This window comes from Propithecus coquereli, unplaced genomic scaffold, assembly GCF_000956105.1.
Source record: "Propithecus coquereli isolate 6110/MARCELLA unplaced genomic scaffold, Pcoq_1.0 Scaffold88, whole genome shotgun sequence".
In the NCBI taxonomy this organism is placed as follows: Eukaryota; Metazoa; Chordata; class Mammalia; order Primates; family Indriidae; genus Propithecus; species Propithecus coquereli.
In genome coordinates, this window is record NW_012155062.1 from 353851 (window position 1) to 372561 (window position 18711).

The 18711-nt window shown below is 37.0% G+C and overlaps 1 protein-coding gene across 1 annotated transcript; it reads left to right on the forward strand.

The window, feature by feature from the left end:
* The first annotated feature begins 1233 nt into the window (after nt 1-1233).
* FTMT (ferritin mitochondrial) lies at nt 1234-2103 on the forward strand. Its single transcript, XM_012664290.1, has one exon. It carries the CDS (start codon nt 1237-1239, stop codon nt 1960-1962), a length of 726 nt encoding a protein of 241 aa, XP_012519744.1. The 5' UTR covers nt 1234-1236; the 3' UTR covers nt 1963-2103.
* The last annotated feature ends 16608 nt before the right edge of the window (nt 2104-18711 follow it).

Genomic DNA, 18711 nt, shown 5'->3' on the forward strand with positions numbered 1-18711 from the left:
TGAGAAACACTGATCAGTGGTTGCCTGGGATGGGTCACAAACAGGCAGAAGCAAGGGATTACAAAGTACAAAGGGGCATGAGGAAACTCTGCAGAAAAATGAATATGATCATTATCTTGATTATGGTGATGGTTTTGCAGATGTATACAAATGTCAAGCCCTATCAAATTGCATACATTAAGCATCTGTAGTTTATGTCTATTATATCTCTATAAAGCTGTTAAAATGCATATATTTATTTTTGCATGCCCATAATATATATTTTTCAGTGCTTTTTTAATCTCTGAGAATTACTATCAACATTTTATCATTAGTTCTCTCTGGATAGAGGAAGAATTAGGGATGTTTTGAATTTTCTTCTCTGAGCTCATCCTCATCCTCATTTTCTCAATGCCCTACAACAATCATATATATATTCTTTTAAGACTAAATGCTATAAAAATTTAATTTTTAAAAAAGTAGTCTTTTTTAAAAAGTTGCCTTTTTAAAAAATATGTATCTCTGCATTAACAAAAGACAGGAAAGTAACATCAAGTTTAGAGGCAGTATTTAGCTTCTTCCTACGTCTCTACAGTATCTTACTTCTTTACAATGAAGATAAATTTTATATTTAAAAATCAAATACATGTTTTTAAAAGAAAGCACTGCTTGAAAATTTGCCCACTATACTGGCAATTATCTCCATTCTCAAATTTGTTAAAATAACCAGGAAGTGAATTTATAAACACCCGCTTTGGAGGCGGACCCATACTGTCACCAACGAATTGGTGGTGACTTCTGCTTTACTCCCTCTCACGGCCTTGCCGCCACCACGCTTTGGTCTTTGGACAGGACAAGGTCAGAGAGGTGAGTATGGCTCAGGCCTTCTTTGGCGAGTCACAGCGCCTGCTCTGTCGACAGCATTTTGGGTGAAATAATAAATTACAACCGCCCAAGAGTAGAAATCTTGCGTCGACTACGGGGGTAAATGTTGAGATAAACGGAGGCCCGGGACTGGCATCTGTCTGTCTGCACTGGCCTTTCCCAGAGGCCGAGTCCCACGCTCGTTCCCACCGCGATGGAGGCGGCTTCCCCCACCCCGGTCCGCATGGAACTCCAAGCTTCTGGAAGGGAAAGGGCGTGTGACGCAGTCGCCGTCGCTTAGGGCCGCATTCTCATGCAGTCCTGACGGCCAGCTCCCGACCGCGCACTGAGCCAGCCTGGCCTCAGTTCCCCCATTTCCAACGAGGAGGAGCCATGCTGTCCTGTTTCTGGCTCCTCTCCAAGCACACCAGCCCCTCGCTGGTGTCCCTGCGCAGTGCGCGCCGTGGCTTCCCGCTCCCGCCTCGCTGGGCCCTCAGGCTACCCTCTGGCCCCCGGCTGGCCGTCCCCCGCCGCCCGCTCGCCGCAGCCTCCTCCCAGGACCCTGCCAGTCCCGCCGCCACCCCCTCCCGGGTGCGCCAGAACTTCCACCCTGACTCCGAGGCCGCCATCAACCGCCAGATCAACCTGGAGCTCTATGCGTCTTACGTGTACTTGTCCATGGCCTATTACTTCTCTCGAGATGACGTGGCCTTGAACAACTTCTCCAGGTATTTCCTTCGCCAGTCCCGCGAGGAGACAGAGCACGCAGAGAAGCTGATGAGGCTGCAGAACCAGCGAGGAGGCCGGATCTGCCTGCAGGACATCAAGAAGCCCGACCAGGACGACTGGGAGAATGGGCTGCATGCCATGGAGTGTGCTCTGCTCTTAGAGAAGAACGTGAACCAGTCGTTGCTGGAATTGCACACTCTGGCCTCAGACAAAGGCGACCCCCATTTGTGCGACTTCCTGGAAACCCACTACCTGAATGAGCAGGTGAAGTCTATCAAAGAGCTAGGTGACCATGTGCACAACCTAGTTAAGATGGGGGCCCCGGATTCTGGCCTGGCCGAGTACCTTTTTGACAAACATACTCTTGGAAATGAAAATAAGCAGAACTAAGCTGCGGGCTGCACTCCCCACAGACTACCCAGTACATCCCAACACCAAGAGTCAGCTGTCTCCTGCTTTCTTGCCCTTAAAATTCACCTTTATCTTTATACTCATCTCCTGTTATACTGTGCCTCCAATAAAGTGATTTGTTTAAAAAAAAAAAAATGTTTAGCCCCAAGTTAACAAAGGCTTTTTGCCAGCATCAAGATACTTATTTTCCCAGCGTCAAAGATAGCCCAGGATACTATGGCATAAAAAGGACTGCAAAAAACTACTGAAAGTAGGTGCAAACTAACTTTTTCCAGTTACCAAATGTTATTCCAAGCCATGAACCTACTAAAATTCTGAAATTCTCAATTCAACAAGTGCCCGCTATTTTCCCTACCTTATGCAAAGGCTAAGGTGGAAAAATGAAATATACAAGTAACTATAAGTGAAGAGCACATATAGTACTGTAAAAATCATACGTGCAAAATTCTGCAAAAACTTTTACCTTTTCCCAGTGTATTCCAAGAACCTACTGTCTGGAGATGATCTGTTTTTTAAAAAAATTCATAAATAAATTTGGGATAAGCTACATAAGGTGTCAGTGCTGGCCTTGGAAAGTCACAGAGTGTATTAACATTTTATGGGTTTTGGGAAGTCTTGTAATTAAAAACAAACAACAAACTTGAATTATTTTTGTTTAGCTCAGTGTTTCCCAAACATGGGCAATCTCTTTGTTTTGCTTTGTTTTTTTTTTTTAATGTTGATAATATAACAAAGCAGGTCTATCTCATCCAGACTTTTTGACCACTAGGCCATATAGCCTTCCTTTTAACATACCAAGAATAGTGAAAACATTGCATAAAAACACCTTTCTATAGTCTTTAAAATAGAAAAGAATATTGGGGTGGAAAAAGTCAAGAAGGGATCGGAATAAAGGAGTCATCTAGCCAGGGGGTTGTTTTCTTTAGTGTGGGTGGGAGTGACATGAGTTGAATGTTTGGTGAGCCAGCAAGCAGGCACCAGGCTAGACTGGAGCACAACAGAAGAACACTGGGCCAAAAGCTGAACAATCAGGAGCTTAATCAGGTTGTACAGAATAAGAATCTGAAAACAACCTAAATGTTTGATAGTTTGGGTCTTCTGAGACAGATGCCAAAATGGGATTAAGTGTACATAAATTAGGGGAAATAGAAAGGTCTCTGAGAGAAAATGGGAAAGGAGCTGGGAGAAGCAGCTTCATGCAAGTCTGATCCCCAGGGAAGGAGGAAGGTAAAGTTGTGCATAGTTCTTTGGAAAAGTCTGCAAGGCTGTCAGGGAGACCTCAGGCCACAGTCACTAGTCAGGGGAATCCCAAGTGTTCCAGAAATGAGCCTCCCTAATTCCTTTCCTATCTACAGTTACTGACTGGGAAGTGAGGGCTTGCAAACTAAATATGATGAGTCAATTTCAGAGCACAGCAGGTAGGGCCTTGGCAAATTATGCTCCCTGCAGTCCAAGGTCTGAGAGATACATGCATATTACTGCACAAGTTCAACAAAATGGTTTATATTAAAACACCATACATGGACCAACACTCTGCAGCTATTGTTAAATATGATTTTGACGAACACCTTATGAGGTGGGCAGAAATTCACAATGTGTTATCTTAAAAACAGTATTACAAGACAGGATTACATCACATGGTTCTACATGTACAATTATAGGGACATTTTATAATATATTTGTATGTAAAACAACTGGAAGTATATATACCGACAAGTAAAGCTAGAAAATCTCTTAAATAGTGAGATTACAGTTGATATTTATTTTCTTTAATTAATGGTCTTTTTAAAATAAACTTCTTATCATGGACAGCCATTATTATCATAATAAGAAAAGAAAAGCAAAATATAAGATGGAGAGAAATGCAATAAAGTCCTGAACTATGGTAAAACCAATGGAAATAGAAACAAAGAAATGCTGTTGAGAGTTTAGAGGCAGAATCACTTAAATTTTGCAGTCAGTGGAATGGAGGGAGTTAAAGAAATGGGGTTATGGGAAGAAAATTGATGGGTCTCAAATTTGAGTTACTGGAGAACAGGGGATTTGAGAATAAATAGGGATCTCAGCAGGAGGAATAATTGGAGGTAGGGAATTGAATAATGATTTTGATTTTGATTATGCTGATCAGTCTCACTTTAGATTTTCTTCTTAAGTGGGCCTATTTTGCTATGCAGGAATCCTATTACATTTCTATGGAAAATTTCCTCTTCGATTTTTCTAGATGAGTGTTTTTCAAACTGTGCATTGCAACCCATTAGTGTGTTATGAAATTTAGTAAGTGACTGTCCACCTTTTGTGAATAAAATGAGTTGAAGTGAAAGTAAATGAAGGGTACTATCTCCTAAAACTCTTGTTTCAGTTGTGTGTGTATGAGTGTGTATATTTTGTGTGCGTGTGTCTGTGTACACTCATATTTTACATCCTCGATACTGATGTTTCTTATTCTGTGCTACAGTCAAAAACATTGAATAGTCACTCTCCTAGATAATTATTTTACAGATTCTCCTTTTTCCTCAAATCTGCAAATCTCCTTTCACTCCCCACTGTCAGCTGATAATCCTCTTACTTCACCGAGAAATTAGAAGTAATCACAGGAGAACTTCACATTTTTCTATCATTGAATTAATCATATGCTTACATCTGTATTCACTTACTAAGCTATTTGTTCTGCTACAATGGTTAAAGCATTTATGTTGCCTCCTAAAACCAAGTTCCCACAATGTTCTGAATCCCACCCTTCCCACATACGCAAGGACACAGGGTATCCCACCTGCAATAATCCTCTCTCTGGCATCAACTGTGCCCTCTTTATTGCTTGTACCCCACGAGAATGCAAACGTGTCATTTCTTCACAGCTTAAAAAAAATGCCATTTTTGGACTCACATTCCCTCCAGCAAACACCAAGCTACCACCCTCTATTCATCTCCTTTTACGATAAAACTTCTTCTTGAAAAAGTTGTTTCTTCTTCCTGTCTCCATTTCTTCTGCTCTCTCTTGATCCCTCCCAAGGAAGGCCATGTGCACCACCACGCCAGCCTTTATTTTTCCTGTCAGCGTCAACGGTGACTTCCATGTTCATAAATTCAGTGGTCAATCTCTCTGTCTTCCTCTTAACCAACTAGCATTTGGTGGAGATAGAATGCCAAATAGGTTTCAGGTAAAGAGGTGGAGAATCTAGAATGGTCCTTGGAGAAATTTTTCTTTTGAAGTAATTGAAGGCTCAAGAGGATAAGGATGGTTGTGCACATTGTTAACCAAGGAAATAAGCCAGCAAAAAGGAGAGATTTGAGAAGCAAGTAATAGAACAAGATTCCAGGGAAGAATGGAGCACAAGATAAAGAGTCTATGTACAACCTGGAAGGATATGTTCTCCAAAACTAACATGCACAAAAGATGGAAGAAGTGACAGAGACTTTAAAATGAGAAGGTAAATCAAGAGTACATAAATGGGCTGAGCTCAAACTTCTAAATAAAGTAGCAAATGAGATCATTGACTGAAATACGGCTATCTCCTCACAGAAATATTTTAATTAATGTTATTTATCAAATATTATAACAAAAATAAGTAAATATAAGTTATATTACAGACAGGAAATAAGTAGTTGCCCTATGACTAATATTTAAAACAAAGACTGGAGCTTTCACAATTTAAAAAACATGTACCTGGAATTGAGCCAAATAGAGGGTAGATTTCTAAACAAAAATCTAGTATACAGAAAAAAATGACTCCAATCCCCTAAATATCATGATAGATCATATTACTCTTGAACACAAACACCCAGCGATGCCAAGATCCTGGCCTTCAGACTTGCAGGAAGATACATAGCACATTCCCTAACACTAGTCGCCCTTGAAAATCATCATCCTTCACATTCAGTCGTTAATCAGGTTTTGAGCAGTTCATTTAAAAAGGTAGAGATTCCTTGGAGAAGCACTTAATATGCATGTCAAGATCTCCCAGAACAGAGATTGTGTGTGAGTGTGTGTGGTGAGAGAGTTGACTTCTTAAAAATCTGAACATCAACTTCAAGATTTCCGTACTCAGATAAAAGGCAAGAGAAAACATTCAGCACCTCCAGTGTAACAAAGACAAGCGAGAGGAGAGGGAGCGACACAGGCTCCTTCACGAGACACTCCTCCTCCACTCCCTTTAAGACTGCACCAGGGTATGCATTCAGGAAGTGGCTATCTGGAAAAGATGAACAATTGCTAACCAGAATTGACAAGTGTATCATCTGTGCTTACCACGGGCCGTTAAGTATAAACTGTCAAGCAGTACTCAGTTTATAAAATCAGAAAAGTAAACAGGCTTTGTGGTGTGTTTTTAGCTTTCCAGAACTTCACATTTCTATTGTACAAGATTAAGATGCTTAAGAGGTATATTTGTTGATGAATGAATAAATGAACAAACGTGTGTGTGCGTGTGTGTGCGTGTGTGTGTGTGTGTGTGTGAAGAATGCATTTATGTTGAGTATCTTAATGGAATTCCAATGCCCAACAAGGAGAGGGGCTGCCTGGCAATTCCAGAAAACAGATCACAGACACGCAGTCAGGACTGGGCTCCTTCCAAGCAAGCTGGCCAATTTCCCAGTACAGATGGTGGCCAAACATTCTCCTGAGAGAGATATCTAATGCTTTTGGAGATACCTTAGTTTCTTTCAGATGCCCTAAGCACCGTATTTGCATAGATTGAAATAGTAAAAAGAATTTCCAACACCATAAAAGGACTGTTAGACTACTTAAATGCTATTGCCTGAGCTATATACAGATCCTAGGCAGTGGAGTCTGGTCATTAGGAGTCTGCCCTTGAGAAGACAGAATACCTAGATAAATATAGCTGATCCACCACATGCTGACCGATTTTGGGAAAAGAAGTTAAACTGTCAGAGATTGATTTTCCTCTACTATATTAATAACCTAGCTTAAAGTTTATTGTTGGGATTAAATGAGATAATGTATATAATTTGGTTCAGCACATTGGTACATAGAAAATGTTCAATAAATACTAATTGCTTAGAATTTGTGTTTTAAAGGAGGAGAAAATTATGTGAGTGTATTTGTGAATGTTTTTGCTTATGTCTACATATAGCATCTCTGGAAGGATAATGTCAGTTACCCTCAATGAAAACAATGGCAGTCGCAAAAAGGGGGGGCGCTATTATGACTTTTTCATTGTGTAGTCTTTTGTGTCTCTTGAAATATTAACCACTTGAATTTCCCAGCTATTCAAAAACAATAAAATTTAAATATGGCAAATAAATAAAAGCTACTGTTAATTTTACAGCAGTGCACATATGCACTTCAGTACAATGTGTTCTCACATTAAATTAAGTAATCCAAATACCAAATTGCAAGAGTAATAAGAAGACTCGTATTTCATTTTTATCCAGCCTAAGGCATTTCCCAACATGATTTATTTGTTTGTGTTGCTCTCTCTTTAGCCATTGATTAAAATGGCAGACAGTCCTCAGCTTGCATTGTTTCAATGTGCATAATTTCAGTTACAATCATTTAAGAACAGCAGTACCCCAACAACACAGTTCAAATTTCAGTTACCACAATTTATTTACTGTAAGTAAATTGCATAAAGAAATACATTTTGCTGCCAGCTCTTCAGCCCACGAATCACCATTTAAATAGCAGTTGCAGGTCATGATCAGTAATCAATCATGTCACTTTTTTCAAGGTCTGTTGGTGATTGGTAATCACGCATTTGTTATGCAGTTTATCCCCAGACAGTAAAGTGTGTAGTTGTGTTGCCTCCTTTTCTCCCAGTAATTAATCTAGGTAACATTTTATAAAAATGGATAATTCAAAGATGACATTGGTAAAAAGATGAAAGTGTAGCAAAGAAATGAAATGCAATAATGCTGGAAGTAAAATTGGATGTTGTTAGAACTTATTGACCTACATGAGCAGTTATGATGAAAAGGATAAAGATATCCCAGAGAGGTGATACCGGCAAAAATTTCACATTAAAGAAACTCTCAGAGATATTTCACAACATTGAGAGTACAAAAGATAAAATTTTGGAAAAAATCCAAATTTAGAAAGATGTATGACAAGGCATAAAAAAGATGTTGGCTCCATATGCTAAGTTATATTATGTGAAGAAAAAAGCAAGCACTGTTTAAACTACTCTTGGTAATTTTTTCAAAGAAATAAAACACTGATTATCATTGTCTCAAGTGTTTTAATGATATTGCACTAAATAAATACTGGTTTTACTAATTTTCATTCCCTTTTACATTTATAACCAACCATAAGAGAATGTTTAATGCTTTGACAAAAAATTCTAAAGGCTACACAACAATCATGATTTTTCCTACTGATCGTTGAAATCACTTTGCATGGTTCCAGCTTGCACAGTCATTTTTATGGTCCTGCACTATCATGCGAAACAAGGATTACATATATATTCACCAAAGTAGAAAACTGATTTCTCTATTAAGAATATCAGTTCAAAGATTATTTTCTGATATTTTTCAGGCATTTTCCTCATTTAAGTGAACATCTTTCAGCTACTAAAGCAGTAATATAGAAAGCAATTTATTGTGAATTCAAGGAAGCTAGAATTAGAAACAGCATTCCTGTTTAAAATTTAATAATAATAATTTATGATAGCATTGTACTATGCAATTTATAAAGTGCCTTTATATACATTAACTTATTTATTTCTCACAACAACCCCATAATTTAAGTATTATTTTCATCTCACTCATAAAGAAACTGAGACTCATAAGTTACACTATTAGTAAATGACTAAGCTAGACTCAGACCCTGGGGTTTAAATTTCAGGTTCTGGGGTTTCCACTGTATCATTTTGCCTTCTTAGGGAGACCAAATCCATGTAAAGTTCTTCATCTGAAGAATTAAATACAAAATGCCTCTTTTCTACCAGAGAATGTGAACTTCATGCTTAATCTTCAAGAATATAATTTATGAATCCAATTATTTTCAGTAAAGGGATATAATAATGTCAAATTCTTAAGTATTATACGTATTTTCAATCATATTAATTGGCACTGAAAATGTTACAAATATCAGCAGTACCTGAGTTTAATGTCTTGGTTTTTAGTATTCTATTGTTGCATATGAAGTACATATGACCTATACACACTACTGTATTCATAGAGTCAGATGGAAAAAATCACTATCCTCTAATGGAGCAGTATCTACACAAAATAATTGAAAGTATTTTATTTTCTTCTCTGTTAACGTGAGTTCAGGAAAGTCTTTCCCACGATTAAAACAGAAAAATGTTTGATAGACCTGCTTTACTCATTTTCTTTACAGATAAATACAAAATATGTTTGAGGAATAACTTAGTTTTAGGATAAACTACTGTACATTATTACTAGCTACTCAATGTTTTTAAATACCTAGACACTACATACTGTATTAGTAATCTTGAAAGGGCAAAGGACATACATTGTTTTGATAATCAAAGGGGTATTTATGAAGAAGACAACGTGAGCAAGATAGAAATAAATGGAAACTATAACTGGAAATTTCAGTGTCACCAACTTGAAGGATTTTTAATGACACAAAACTTCTAATTGGTAGCATGCTACTTCTTCCATTCGTTACTAACCTTATACAGACTGCATCCAAAGGAGCGGATGATTAGGAAGAAGTAAGGTGTTATGTGAACCTGGAGAGGAAACTCATGGATGGAAATACGTGACAACATGATGATTTAGTAAGAAAAGGAGATCATTGTATAACACACGGGAACCCGTCAGGCATAGATGAAACGATCATCGCAGTAAGTGAAGACTTGAGGGGAGGGTTAGTAGGAGTACAGGGAAGAGCTATTATTGTCCAGAAAGGAAAAAGGAATCTCTGATCTAGTCAGAAACCTGATAACAATTCTCTCTCCCTCAACTTCCATGTCCAAACTCTCACCAAAGTCTGCAAATTTTTACCTCCTAAATATTCTTGATTGTGTCTGAATTCTGCCTCTCCTCCACTAGAGCCCTAGTGCAGCCACCAGGAGCGCTCTCCCAGACCCAGACCACCGTCATGGTCTCTGAAGGTATCTTCCCACATCCGCTCTGCCCCAGTCTGCTTTCCAGACCACTCTCTGCTCTTCTCCACCCTTCCGCATGCTTCAAGATGCTGACCTACAAGAACACGAGTGGGCTTCCCTGCTCTGTCGTCCCACCGAGTTATTTGCTCTCCCAGCTCCCTCCTTTCACGTCACTGCAGCTTTGCAGCAGCCCTCCACAGAAGCAATGCCTCCTGTAAGGCAATTCCTTCTATGTATCCCCCTCTGTCTCCAGGTTCTGACAATCTCCTCTAATGTTTCCCCTGTTAGGCCTGGAGGGGAAATGTCCAACTCTTGCTCCCCTCCCCACCCCATCTTTTGTAAACAGCTTCTTTATTATACTCTGTTCAAATTATCCTATTTGACTGTGCCATGTGTTTTTGTCAGCACCCTGACTGTCATCTTATCCCTGCCTCAGTCTCCAACATGATCTCCTGATATTCTTGCCCTGTCCCAATCCGCACAGCTTGCAGTCTCAACTGTAGCACGTTGAAATACTTACAGTTCCCTGACTGTGCCCCTTCATTTCTTTCAGATCTTCCTCCTTATTGTTCACCTGCCCCAATATCCATCCCATAACTAAGAGATTTCCTCTTCCTGGAAGTTCTGACATCCTTGACTTACGCCTTCTGGTTTGTGTCTGGACAGTCACTTGAGCTCCGTGGCACTCTGTCTATCCATACCATAGCATTTAACACACTGTGGTTTCCTGCTCATCTGTCTATCTATCCTACAGGCTTCGAATCACTGGATCTTTATTTTCTAGTCCCCAGGACCTAGAACTGTGTGACACATGATAGCTATTCAATGAATGAATCAAACTATTAACATAAAGCTATATGTATAGTCTAGCTAAGTACTTCAGAGCCATTTTATAATACATGAAGGCACAGTATATTATCCACATGCTTATCTATTTACCCCAATTGTTTTTCTTCAAATACAGCATCTTAGTAAGAATACAGTTACCATAGCCAAAATACTGTAACAAGTATACAGAATGATGTAACTGCCTTCATCAGCCATTTGTCCTTCCAAAGATAAAATCTTTAATCTTACTTCTCGATTCTCCTTTACTGAGCATTTTATTCCTTGTGGGTCATCAAAGAAAATATAGTACATTGAAAAGTAAGGATGACCCAGAAAACTGTATCAAGAAAGGCTTCAGAAGAACATTTTTCCAGGGGAAACATTATGAATTTTTCATAATATTCCTATTCCCATATCATTTGCAGGATTGATGCACATTTACCATTTGTTCAAATTCTTTTATTAAAATTATTTGTCTGTTTTCTTTTATGGCTACTTCTTCCTCTCTTCTCCCTCATTTCAACCACATTTTTCTTTACTCGGTTCCTTAGAGGACAAAATGATGTTCAAACTAGATTTTCTTACACTTCTCAGGACTAAAGTACTTATTCCTTGAGCTTCTGGGAATACTGACAGTTGATGGGTTCAGAGTTGAATCCTTTCTCCCAAGTTTCACCCTTAGTTAAAGAGAGCTGCAGCTATAACATCACATCTCTTTCCTGGTCCATATCCAATGACTAGTCAATGCTGAGGGTTGGAAGGGGAAAGCACACAGAGAATATAAAAGGAAAAAAAAAAAAAAACCCTTACTCCAGTTTGGAATAACTATGCAGGAATATCCTAGCTCCAGATGGCCCTGTGGGATTGACTGAGGCCTTTGTTGTGACTTCATCACAGCCCAGCCCCTCCCTAAACTTAATCTACCTTCCGTCATTTCCCTCCAATGGTTGACATGGGCAGCATTCTTCCAGAACACCTTGAATGTCAGTCTTTATTTCAGAATATGCTTTCCAGGGAATCTGACTATGAACACCTTGTTAAAAAACTATGACCTCGTGTTTCAAATATGTCCATCCTTCGGGTAGTGCGCATTGCACTCCTTGTGTATACAAATGCCCGTCCCCTCCTCCCTCCTCCCCCCCTCCTCCCACCGCTCTCCCCGGGGGAGGGGAACCAAGGGCAACACGTAACCTAAACATCTGTACCCCATAATATGCTGAAATAAAAAAAAAAAAAGAAAATAATAAAACTTAAATTGTCACTTAAAAAAAAAAAAAACTATGACCCCATGTTAAAAAACCAACATGAATTCTTCCATACTTCTTTGCATGACAGGTTAAGCAAATACAAACGCATGTAGGCATACACATGAATATATGTTATAAATATACAAGATTTTTAGTTTTTAATGGAATCTTATTTTAAATTTTTTTGTTTTACCATTCAATAACACATAGTGTACATTTTTCCAGTACAATTTGTACAGCTTTATAACTTTAGTTCATTCCTTTAGTGGCTGCATAATATTCCATGATGTGAACATATCATAATGCATTCATTCATCTTTTGATGTAATCACCTTGATTACAGTTTTGTTTGGCTTCCATGAACAAGGCTCAGGCAAGCATTATTGCACATATGCCTTTATGGACTGGTACTTTCATTTTTGTAGAATAAACTTCCAGTAGGACTAGGTTCAACAACATGTGTATTTTTCATTTCAGTAGATACTGCCAGATTTATTTCCAAAATACTATAATATTCATATTTGTTTCATTAATGCAGAGAATAACTTATGAAGTAATTCTATATATGTCATTTTGATATATTTCTTTCTTGTCCTCTGACATAGCCACGTGATTTTATATAAACTTTCTTTTTCGGGATGAAAATCTACAAAGGTCTCAAAAACATTCCTTTTATTGATGATTTTGTTGGTATAACCCCAAAAGCACAGGAAAAAAAAACCAAAAAAATAGACAAATGGGATTCCATAAGACTAAAAATCTTCTGTACAGCCAAGAAAACAATCAACAGAGTGAAGAAACAACCTATAGAACAGGAGAAAATATTTGTATATCATACATATGATAATGAATTAATAGTCCCAATATATAAAGAACTCAAACAACTCAATTGTAACCACGCAAATTTCCCAATTTAAAAATGGGCAAAGGATTTAAATAGACATTTCCCAAAAGAGGACAGATATATCAAAGAATGCTCAACATCACTAATTACTAGAGAAATACAAATTAAAACCACAGTGAGATATCAACTTACACATGTTAGAATGGCTATAATCAAAAAGACAAAAGATAAGTGTTGGCAAGGATGTGGAGAAAATAGAATTCTTGTACACTGTTGATGGGAATGTGAAATGGTACAGCATACCAAGAACACTAGGGAGGTTTCAAAAAAAACTTAAAATAGAACTACCATTAATTTTATTTCTGGGTATATATTCAAAAGAAATGAAATCAGCATGTCAAAGAGATACATAGACTCCCATGCTCACTGAAGCATTATTCACAATAGCCAAGTTATGCAATTAACACTATGTGTTTATTGATGAATGAATAGATTTTTAAAATGTGGTATATATACACGTATATACACACATATATTGAGCCTTAAAAAAGAGGGAAATTTTGTGATTTGTGACAACATGGGCGAACCTGGAGGATTCACTTAACTATGTTAAGTGAAATAAGCCAGGCACAGAAAAACAAATACTACATTATCTCACTTATATGTGGAATCTAAAAGAGCCAAACTCATAGATACAGAGAATAGAATGATGGTTATCAGGGGCTGAGGGATTGGGGATATGTTGGCAAAAGGATATAAAATTTCAATTAGATATGAGAAATAAACTCAGGAGATCTATGGTACAACATGGTGACTATAGTTAATAACAATGTATACTTGAAAATTGCTAAAAGAGTAGTATAGTTAATAACAACGCATTGTATACTTGAAAATTGCTGAAATAAGCATATGAAGTAATAGATGTTAATTAGCTTGATTTAGCCATTCCACAGTGTACACATATATCAAAACATCATGTTGTATGCCATAAATATATACAATTTTTGTCAAATAAATAAATAAATAGTACCATTATGGGGGGGATGGGCTTTTTTAAGTGCTACTTGCTCACCAAAACAAAAAAACTAAAACCACTCCTTTTAGATAACTCCCAGACTGATTGAAGTGGTGGTAACATAAAAATGGAAAACTCTTCAGAATCAAAAGTACTGCTTTTAATTGTAAGGGAAGTCTAACTTCCTTTTAAGTTAGTGTTAAATGGAACTAGAGGTTATGACTCGTCTACTCAATTTTATCTAAAGCAATTTCTTTCTTTATTCAGACTCTCCCAGACACTATTGAGACATCCAACCTCTTCTCCCCCAGAGATCAACATTATGAAGTCTCTACATGTGTTAAAAAATCAGTAATAACCAGTCAGAATTATTAGAACCAGAGATTTCTCAGGATCCTGGAAATAAAATGATTTTGAAAGCAGAAAATCATGGAGTTAAATTAAGAAAACTACATACAACTTGCCATATTCAAATTTTAAACCTAGTCAGGTACAAAACGAACTAGATGTCACCATCTCTGTTTTCACCAAAAATCATTATGGACATTTTTAAAACATGATAAAAATCTTATGTTCTTAAGTGTATTTCTGCTGACATACAATAAAACGTACATCACGCAAAGTTCAACTGTTGTGCCACTTGAAAATTTGTTGTGATTTGCAAGGAAAACAGCTTTCCTCTCTGTTTTAGCAAAATTAGAAGTTAATGAACTGAGTATTCCACTGTAGCATTAACGTAAATAAATACAAATCTACAACAAAGAGAGTTAATCAAATTGGGTTGAACAATACATTTTCCAAAGTATATTTTGCACAAAACCACAGGCTGAGAAATAATTATTTTTATGCATGGGCACTTGGTATTTTCAACTTGAAAAACATTTTTGCCAAGTAAAGTTGATTTTGTTTGTAAGCTCAACGTGTTGGTTGCTAATGTTAGTACACCATCTTGTGGATAAGGCATCTAATTTGGAAACCTGTCTATTTAAAATCATTTACATAGTAAAAGTTAAAAAAATGTCCTTGATATCACAGAAATTAATCAATAGTTTCACCTTTATTTTATTAGCATGTCTACATAAGGTTATGGTTAAGAAAAAATACTGAATAATTTTTATCACAAGAATCTTTTCTCGTTATGCATCTGCTACAGACCAAATGTTGTATTCCAAAGTAGATGTGTGTTAGAAAAGCATTTTGGGGAAACCTTTTTTCTACAGAGAATTAATGAAATCTGTGTCAGTAAAGCTAATCCTTCATTTGCCATTATAATATAGTGCTGAACACTTTAAATAAGATGTAAAGTGTGTGCTTGTGTATTGTTCCTGGTTTTCAATGTGATCAATATTCACAATATCTAAGGCAAGTGAGAATCTCAAATATCAAATTGGTTTTCTTTTTAAGAAATATTAATATCTCCATTAACCTGCTTATTTATTTAAATAAAAGCTGTAATACTTATAAAATGCTGATACAATTTGGCTTTATATAGCACAAGTAGGTTAGCTAACACAGTACACACGTCTGAGAAAGCTGAGCTAGAGTCCTACCTTGGCGACCAATTAGCCACTCATCTTGGACAAATCAATTCACTTACTATGTCTTAGTTATTACAGCTGTCAAAAGAAATGATGGCAGCATATCCAGAGAATTTTTGCAGATATAAAATAGTGCAATAGTAAAATGTTGGGGTCTACCACAATATATAGGAAATAAAAAGAGAAAAAGATCTGATTTTATTCCAGATCTTTGTTCCAATCCTTGTCTTCGAAAACAGCTACGGTTTCTTTAGCTCTTTTTTTTTTTTTTTTTTTTTTTTGAGTCTTTTTTTTTTTTTTTTTTTTTAATTCTGTGAAGTCTCCCTGTACCCTTCCAATACATTTTTCTTTTATTAACCTGTCACTTGCAGTTAACCATCTTGGCTAACACATCAGTCATGTGACTTTGGGAAGATAATTAGATCCAATTAATGGAGGAGGGATTAAAAATGCAGATTTTGATCAAACAGGTCTGGGTTTAAATTCTGACTTTCTCATTTATTAGTTGTGCTACTTGGTCAAGTTAATGAGCTTTCTTCTCCTTGGTTTTCTCACTTTCCTCACAGCATTCTAAAGAGTGCTAAATTAAAGTATGTAAGGCATTTATCACAGTGACTGGGTTATGGCAAGTGGGATACGGCAGCAAAAAAAAAAAAGGTAGATTATTGTAATTATTATACATTGGTATTATTTCATTTGACCTTCTCCCAAGCCTGAAAATAAATCAGAGCATGAAATATTCATCATTTGCAATATTTGTAAAAGAAATAATGCTGTTCTGCATTGATGCCCACACAATATCCATTTAGAAGAAGACCTAACTGGAACTTTTTAGGAGTCCGAATAGATTTCCTCTAAATAACTGACGCTCTAAAACAACTTGTAATTTCCCAGCTGCACCATAGTACACAGGCCACAATACGTTCAAGTCTTCCAACGATTTGAATTTTCACAGATCATTGATCTAAAATGAAAACAATTTATGAGAATCTTTGACTTACAAAGGCGATTTGCCTTTCTTGTTAATAGATTTGAAGTTCCTTCAGTTAATGTGTTAAGTCAAGGTTCAGCAGACTGTCCAATCGGCTTAGCCACCAAAGTGACCAGATGTTTTGAAGGACCCAGGGAAATAAAAAAAGATATCCTTGAGTCTCTCTCTTCTTAGTATATAATAATACTTCAAAAAGTAAAAATATGAACTGGATGTCTTAGAAATAAATGTGAGAGTGTGTTGTGTTCAGCCACACAAAGGAAGTCACACATGTGACTTATTGCAGTCAAAATCCAGTGCACATATAAGAATAACACTTATTGGATGTCAGGCAGGGGGAGGGGGGAGAGGGGAGGAGGGCACGGTATATGCATACACAAAGAGTGCGCTCCATCCAGGGGATGGACACCCTTGAAGCTCGGACTTGGGGGGGTAAGGGTAACATACGTAATCTAAACATCTGTACCCCCATAATATGCTGAAATAAAAAAAAAGAAAACTAAAAGCCATCTAGATGTATAAGTTTAGGAACAAATACACAATTGAGCAAAATTCTATGCCTCACAACATTTCCCAAGAAAAATAATCCACATAATTGCCTTTTCCTAAACATAAATATATCTACAGGACCGAAATAAATGATATCTTGATTTACATAACATTATCTCTTCATTCAGATGCAAATTCCATTAACATAAATTCATCACCTTTTATCTGCCAAGCAGAGCGCTAGGGACTGTCATATAAATGTTCTATTTAATCCTCAAAGCAGCCTGTAAGGTAGATATTTTTACGTTGTTTAATCCCCATAATCGTCTAGTGAAGTTGGAGTTTTTGCCTCATTTTTTCTGTAAGGCAACATTAAGTCACTTGACTGACAGCAAGAGTCTGAGGCAACAACCGGAACCTGAATGCCCAATATGACAATAATAGATAATTAATAAAGTTACAATTTATTAATTCACTTAAAAATATTTGCTGGTCCTATTTTGTGCCAGGTACACTAAATAATAGAGATGAAAATCCCTCTTGTCATGGATCTTACATTTCAGTGAGGCAAGACAAACCAATAAACAATATAAATTACTAAAACGCGTAGGTGATAATCAGTCCTGTAGGAAAAAAAAAAAATAGAGAAGGGCGTTAGAGATGTAGGGGTGGGGGTTGCAATAAAAAAACAAAAGCATTTCACAAATACACAATAAAGTCTCAGTCAACATTCCCTTCCTCCCACTCATGTTTTCTTTTCTAATTCAGTTTCTAAACTTTCTTCAAGGGTCAGTGCAGTTTTCAACATATCCCTTCATCCTTCTTTGTCTATCACGAGTACCAATGACTGTGCTAGGCCATCCTGGACTTTACTTTAATCTATGTTTAGAAGTTGGAGCAAATCAAGACACCCCAGGCAGGATAAGTATAAACTTATGCTCATTAAAAACCTAGGATTTCATCAAATCTATAGGCTTTATGTAAGAATTTAGTATTTACCTTGGAGGGAGGAAACTTTTTTTTTCCTGTTCATAAAAGTATAAACCTCTTTATGATTACATATTTAGACTGAAGGATTTTTTACATGTACACTATTTGAACTCATTTGGATTGTTTTTCAGTTCACATTTTCTCATCAGTCATAACTGGGTCACATTACATTCAAAAAGACAGAGAAGGCAACATACAAAGAAATGTTCTAAATTACTTCCAAAATCTGTGTGTAATTTTTTTTTGACTTCATGTCAGCAAAACAATTCTAATCTGTCTACAGTTTTTATTCTTGCTAGATTTTCTTATGAAATATTCTAAAAAAGTAATCTCTTGGGAGACATGTTAAAGGGCTTAAACCTCAGATAAAAGAAGATACTCTTTTCTAATAAATTATAGGCTTCCATTTATCATTTTCAGAAATTCAGCTTCCAGGACTGCTGATTTTAGGCTTTCAGCAACTAACTGGCTCAGGGTTGGTAGCTAGGTCGACAGGTGTCCTCTGTGTCTCTGTTGCGTGCATCGTTTGTTTAGGTAGGTAAGGGCGGAGGGCGGTTTTTACTTTGAAAATTTTTAGTTGTACAGGCGGACTATGTTATTAGTAAGGGTGTGTAAGGCGTCAAATGTTACTTGTAGACTGGCTGCTTGGGCGTCCGGCCCCTTAATCTAACTCTTACAAAAATTACCTCCTGCTATACTTTGTAAATTGATCAAGGTCAGAAACTTCTAGTTTCTCAAAATAACAGGTGGGTG

Excerpts from the sequence above, each read along its gene's own strand:
- FTMT (XM_012664290.1), top strand. The coding sequence starts at position 1,237 with ATGCTGTCCTGTTTCTGGCTCCTCTCCAAGCACACCAGCCCCTCGCTG.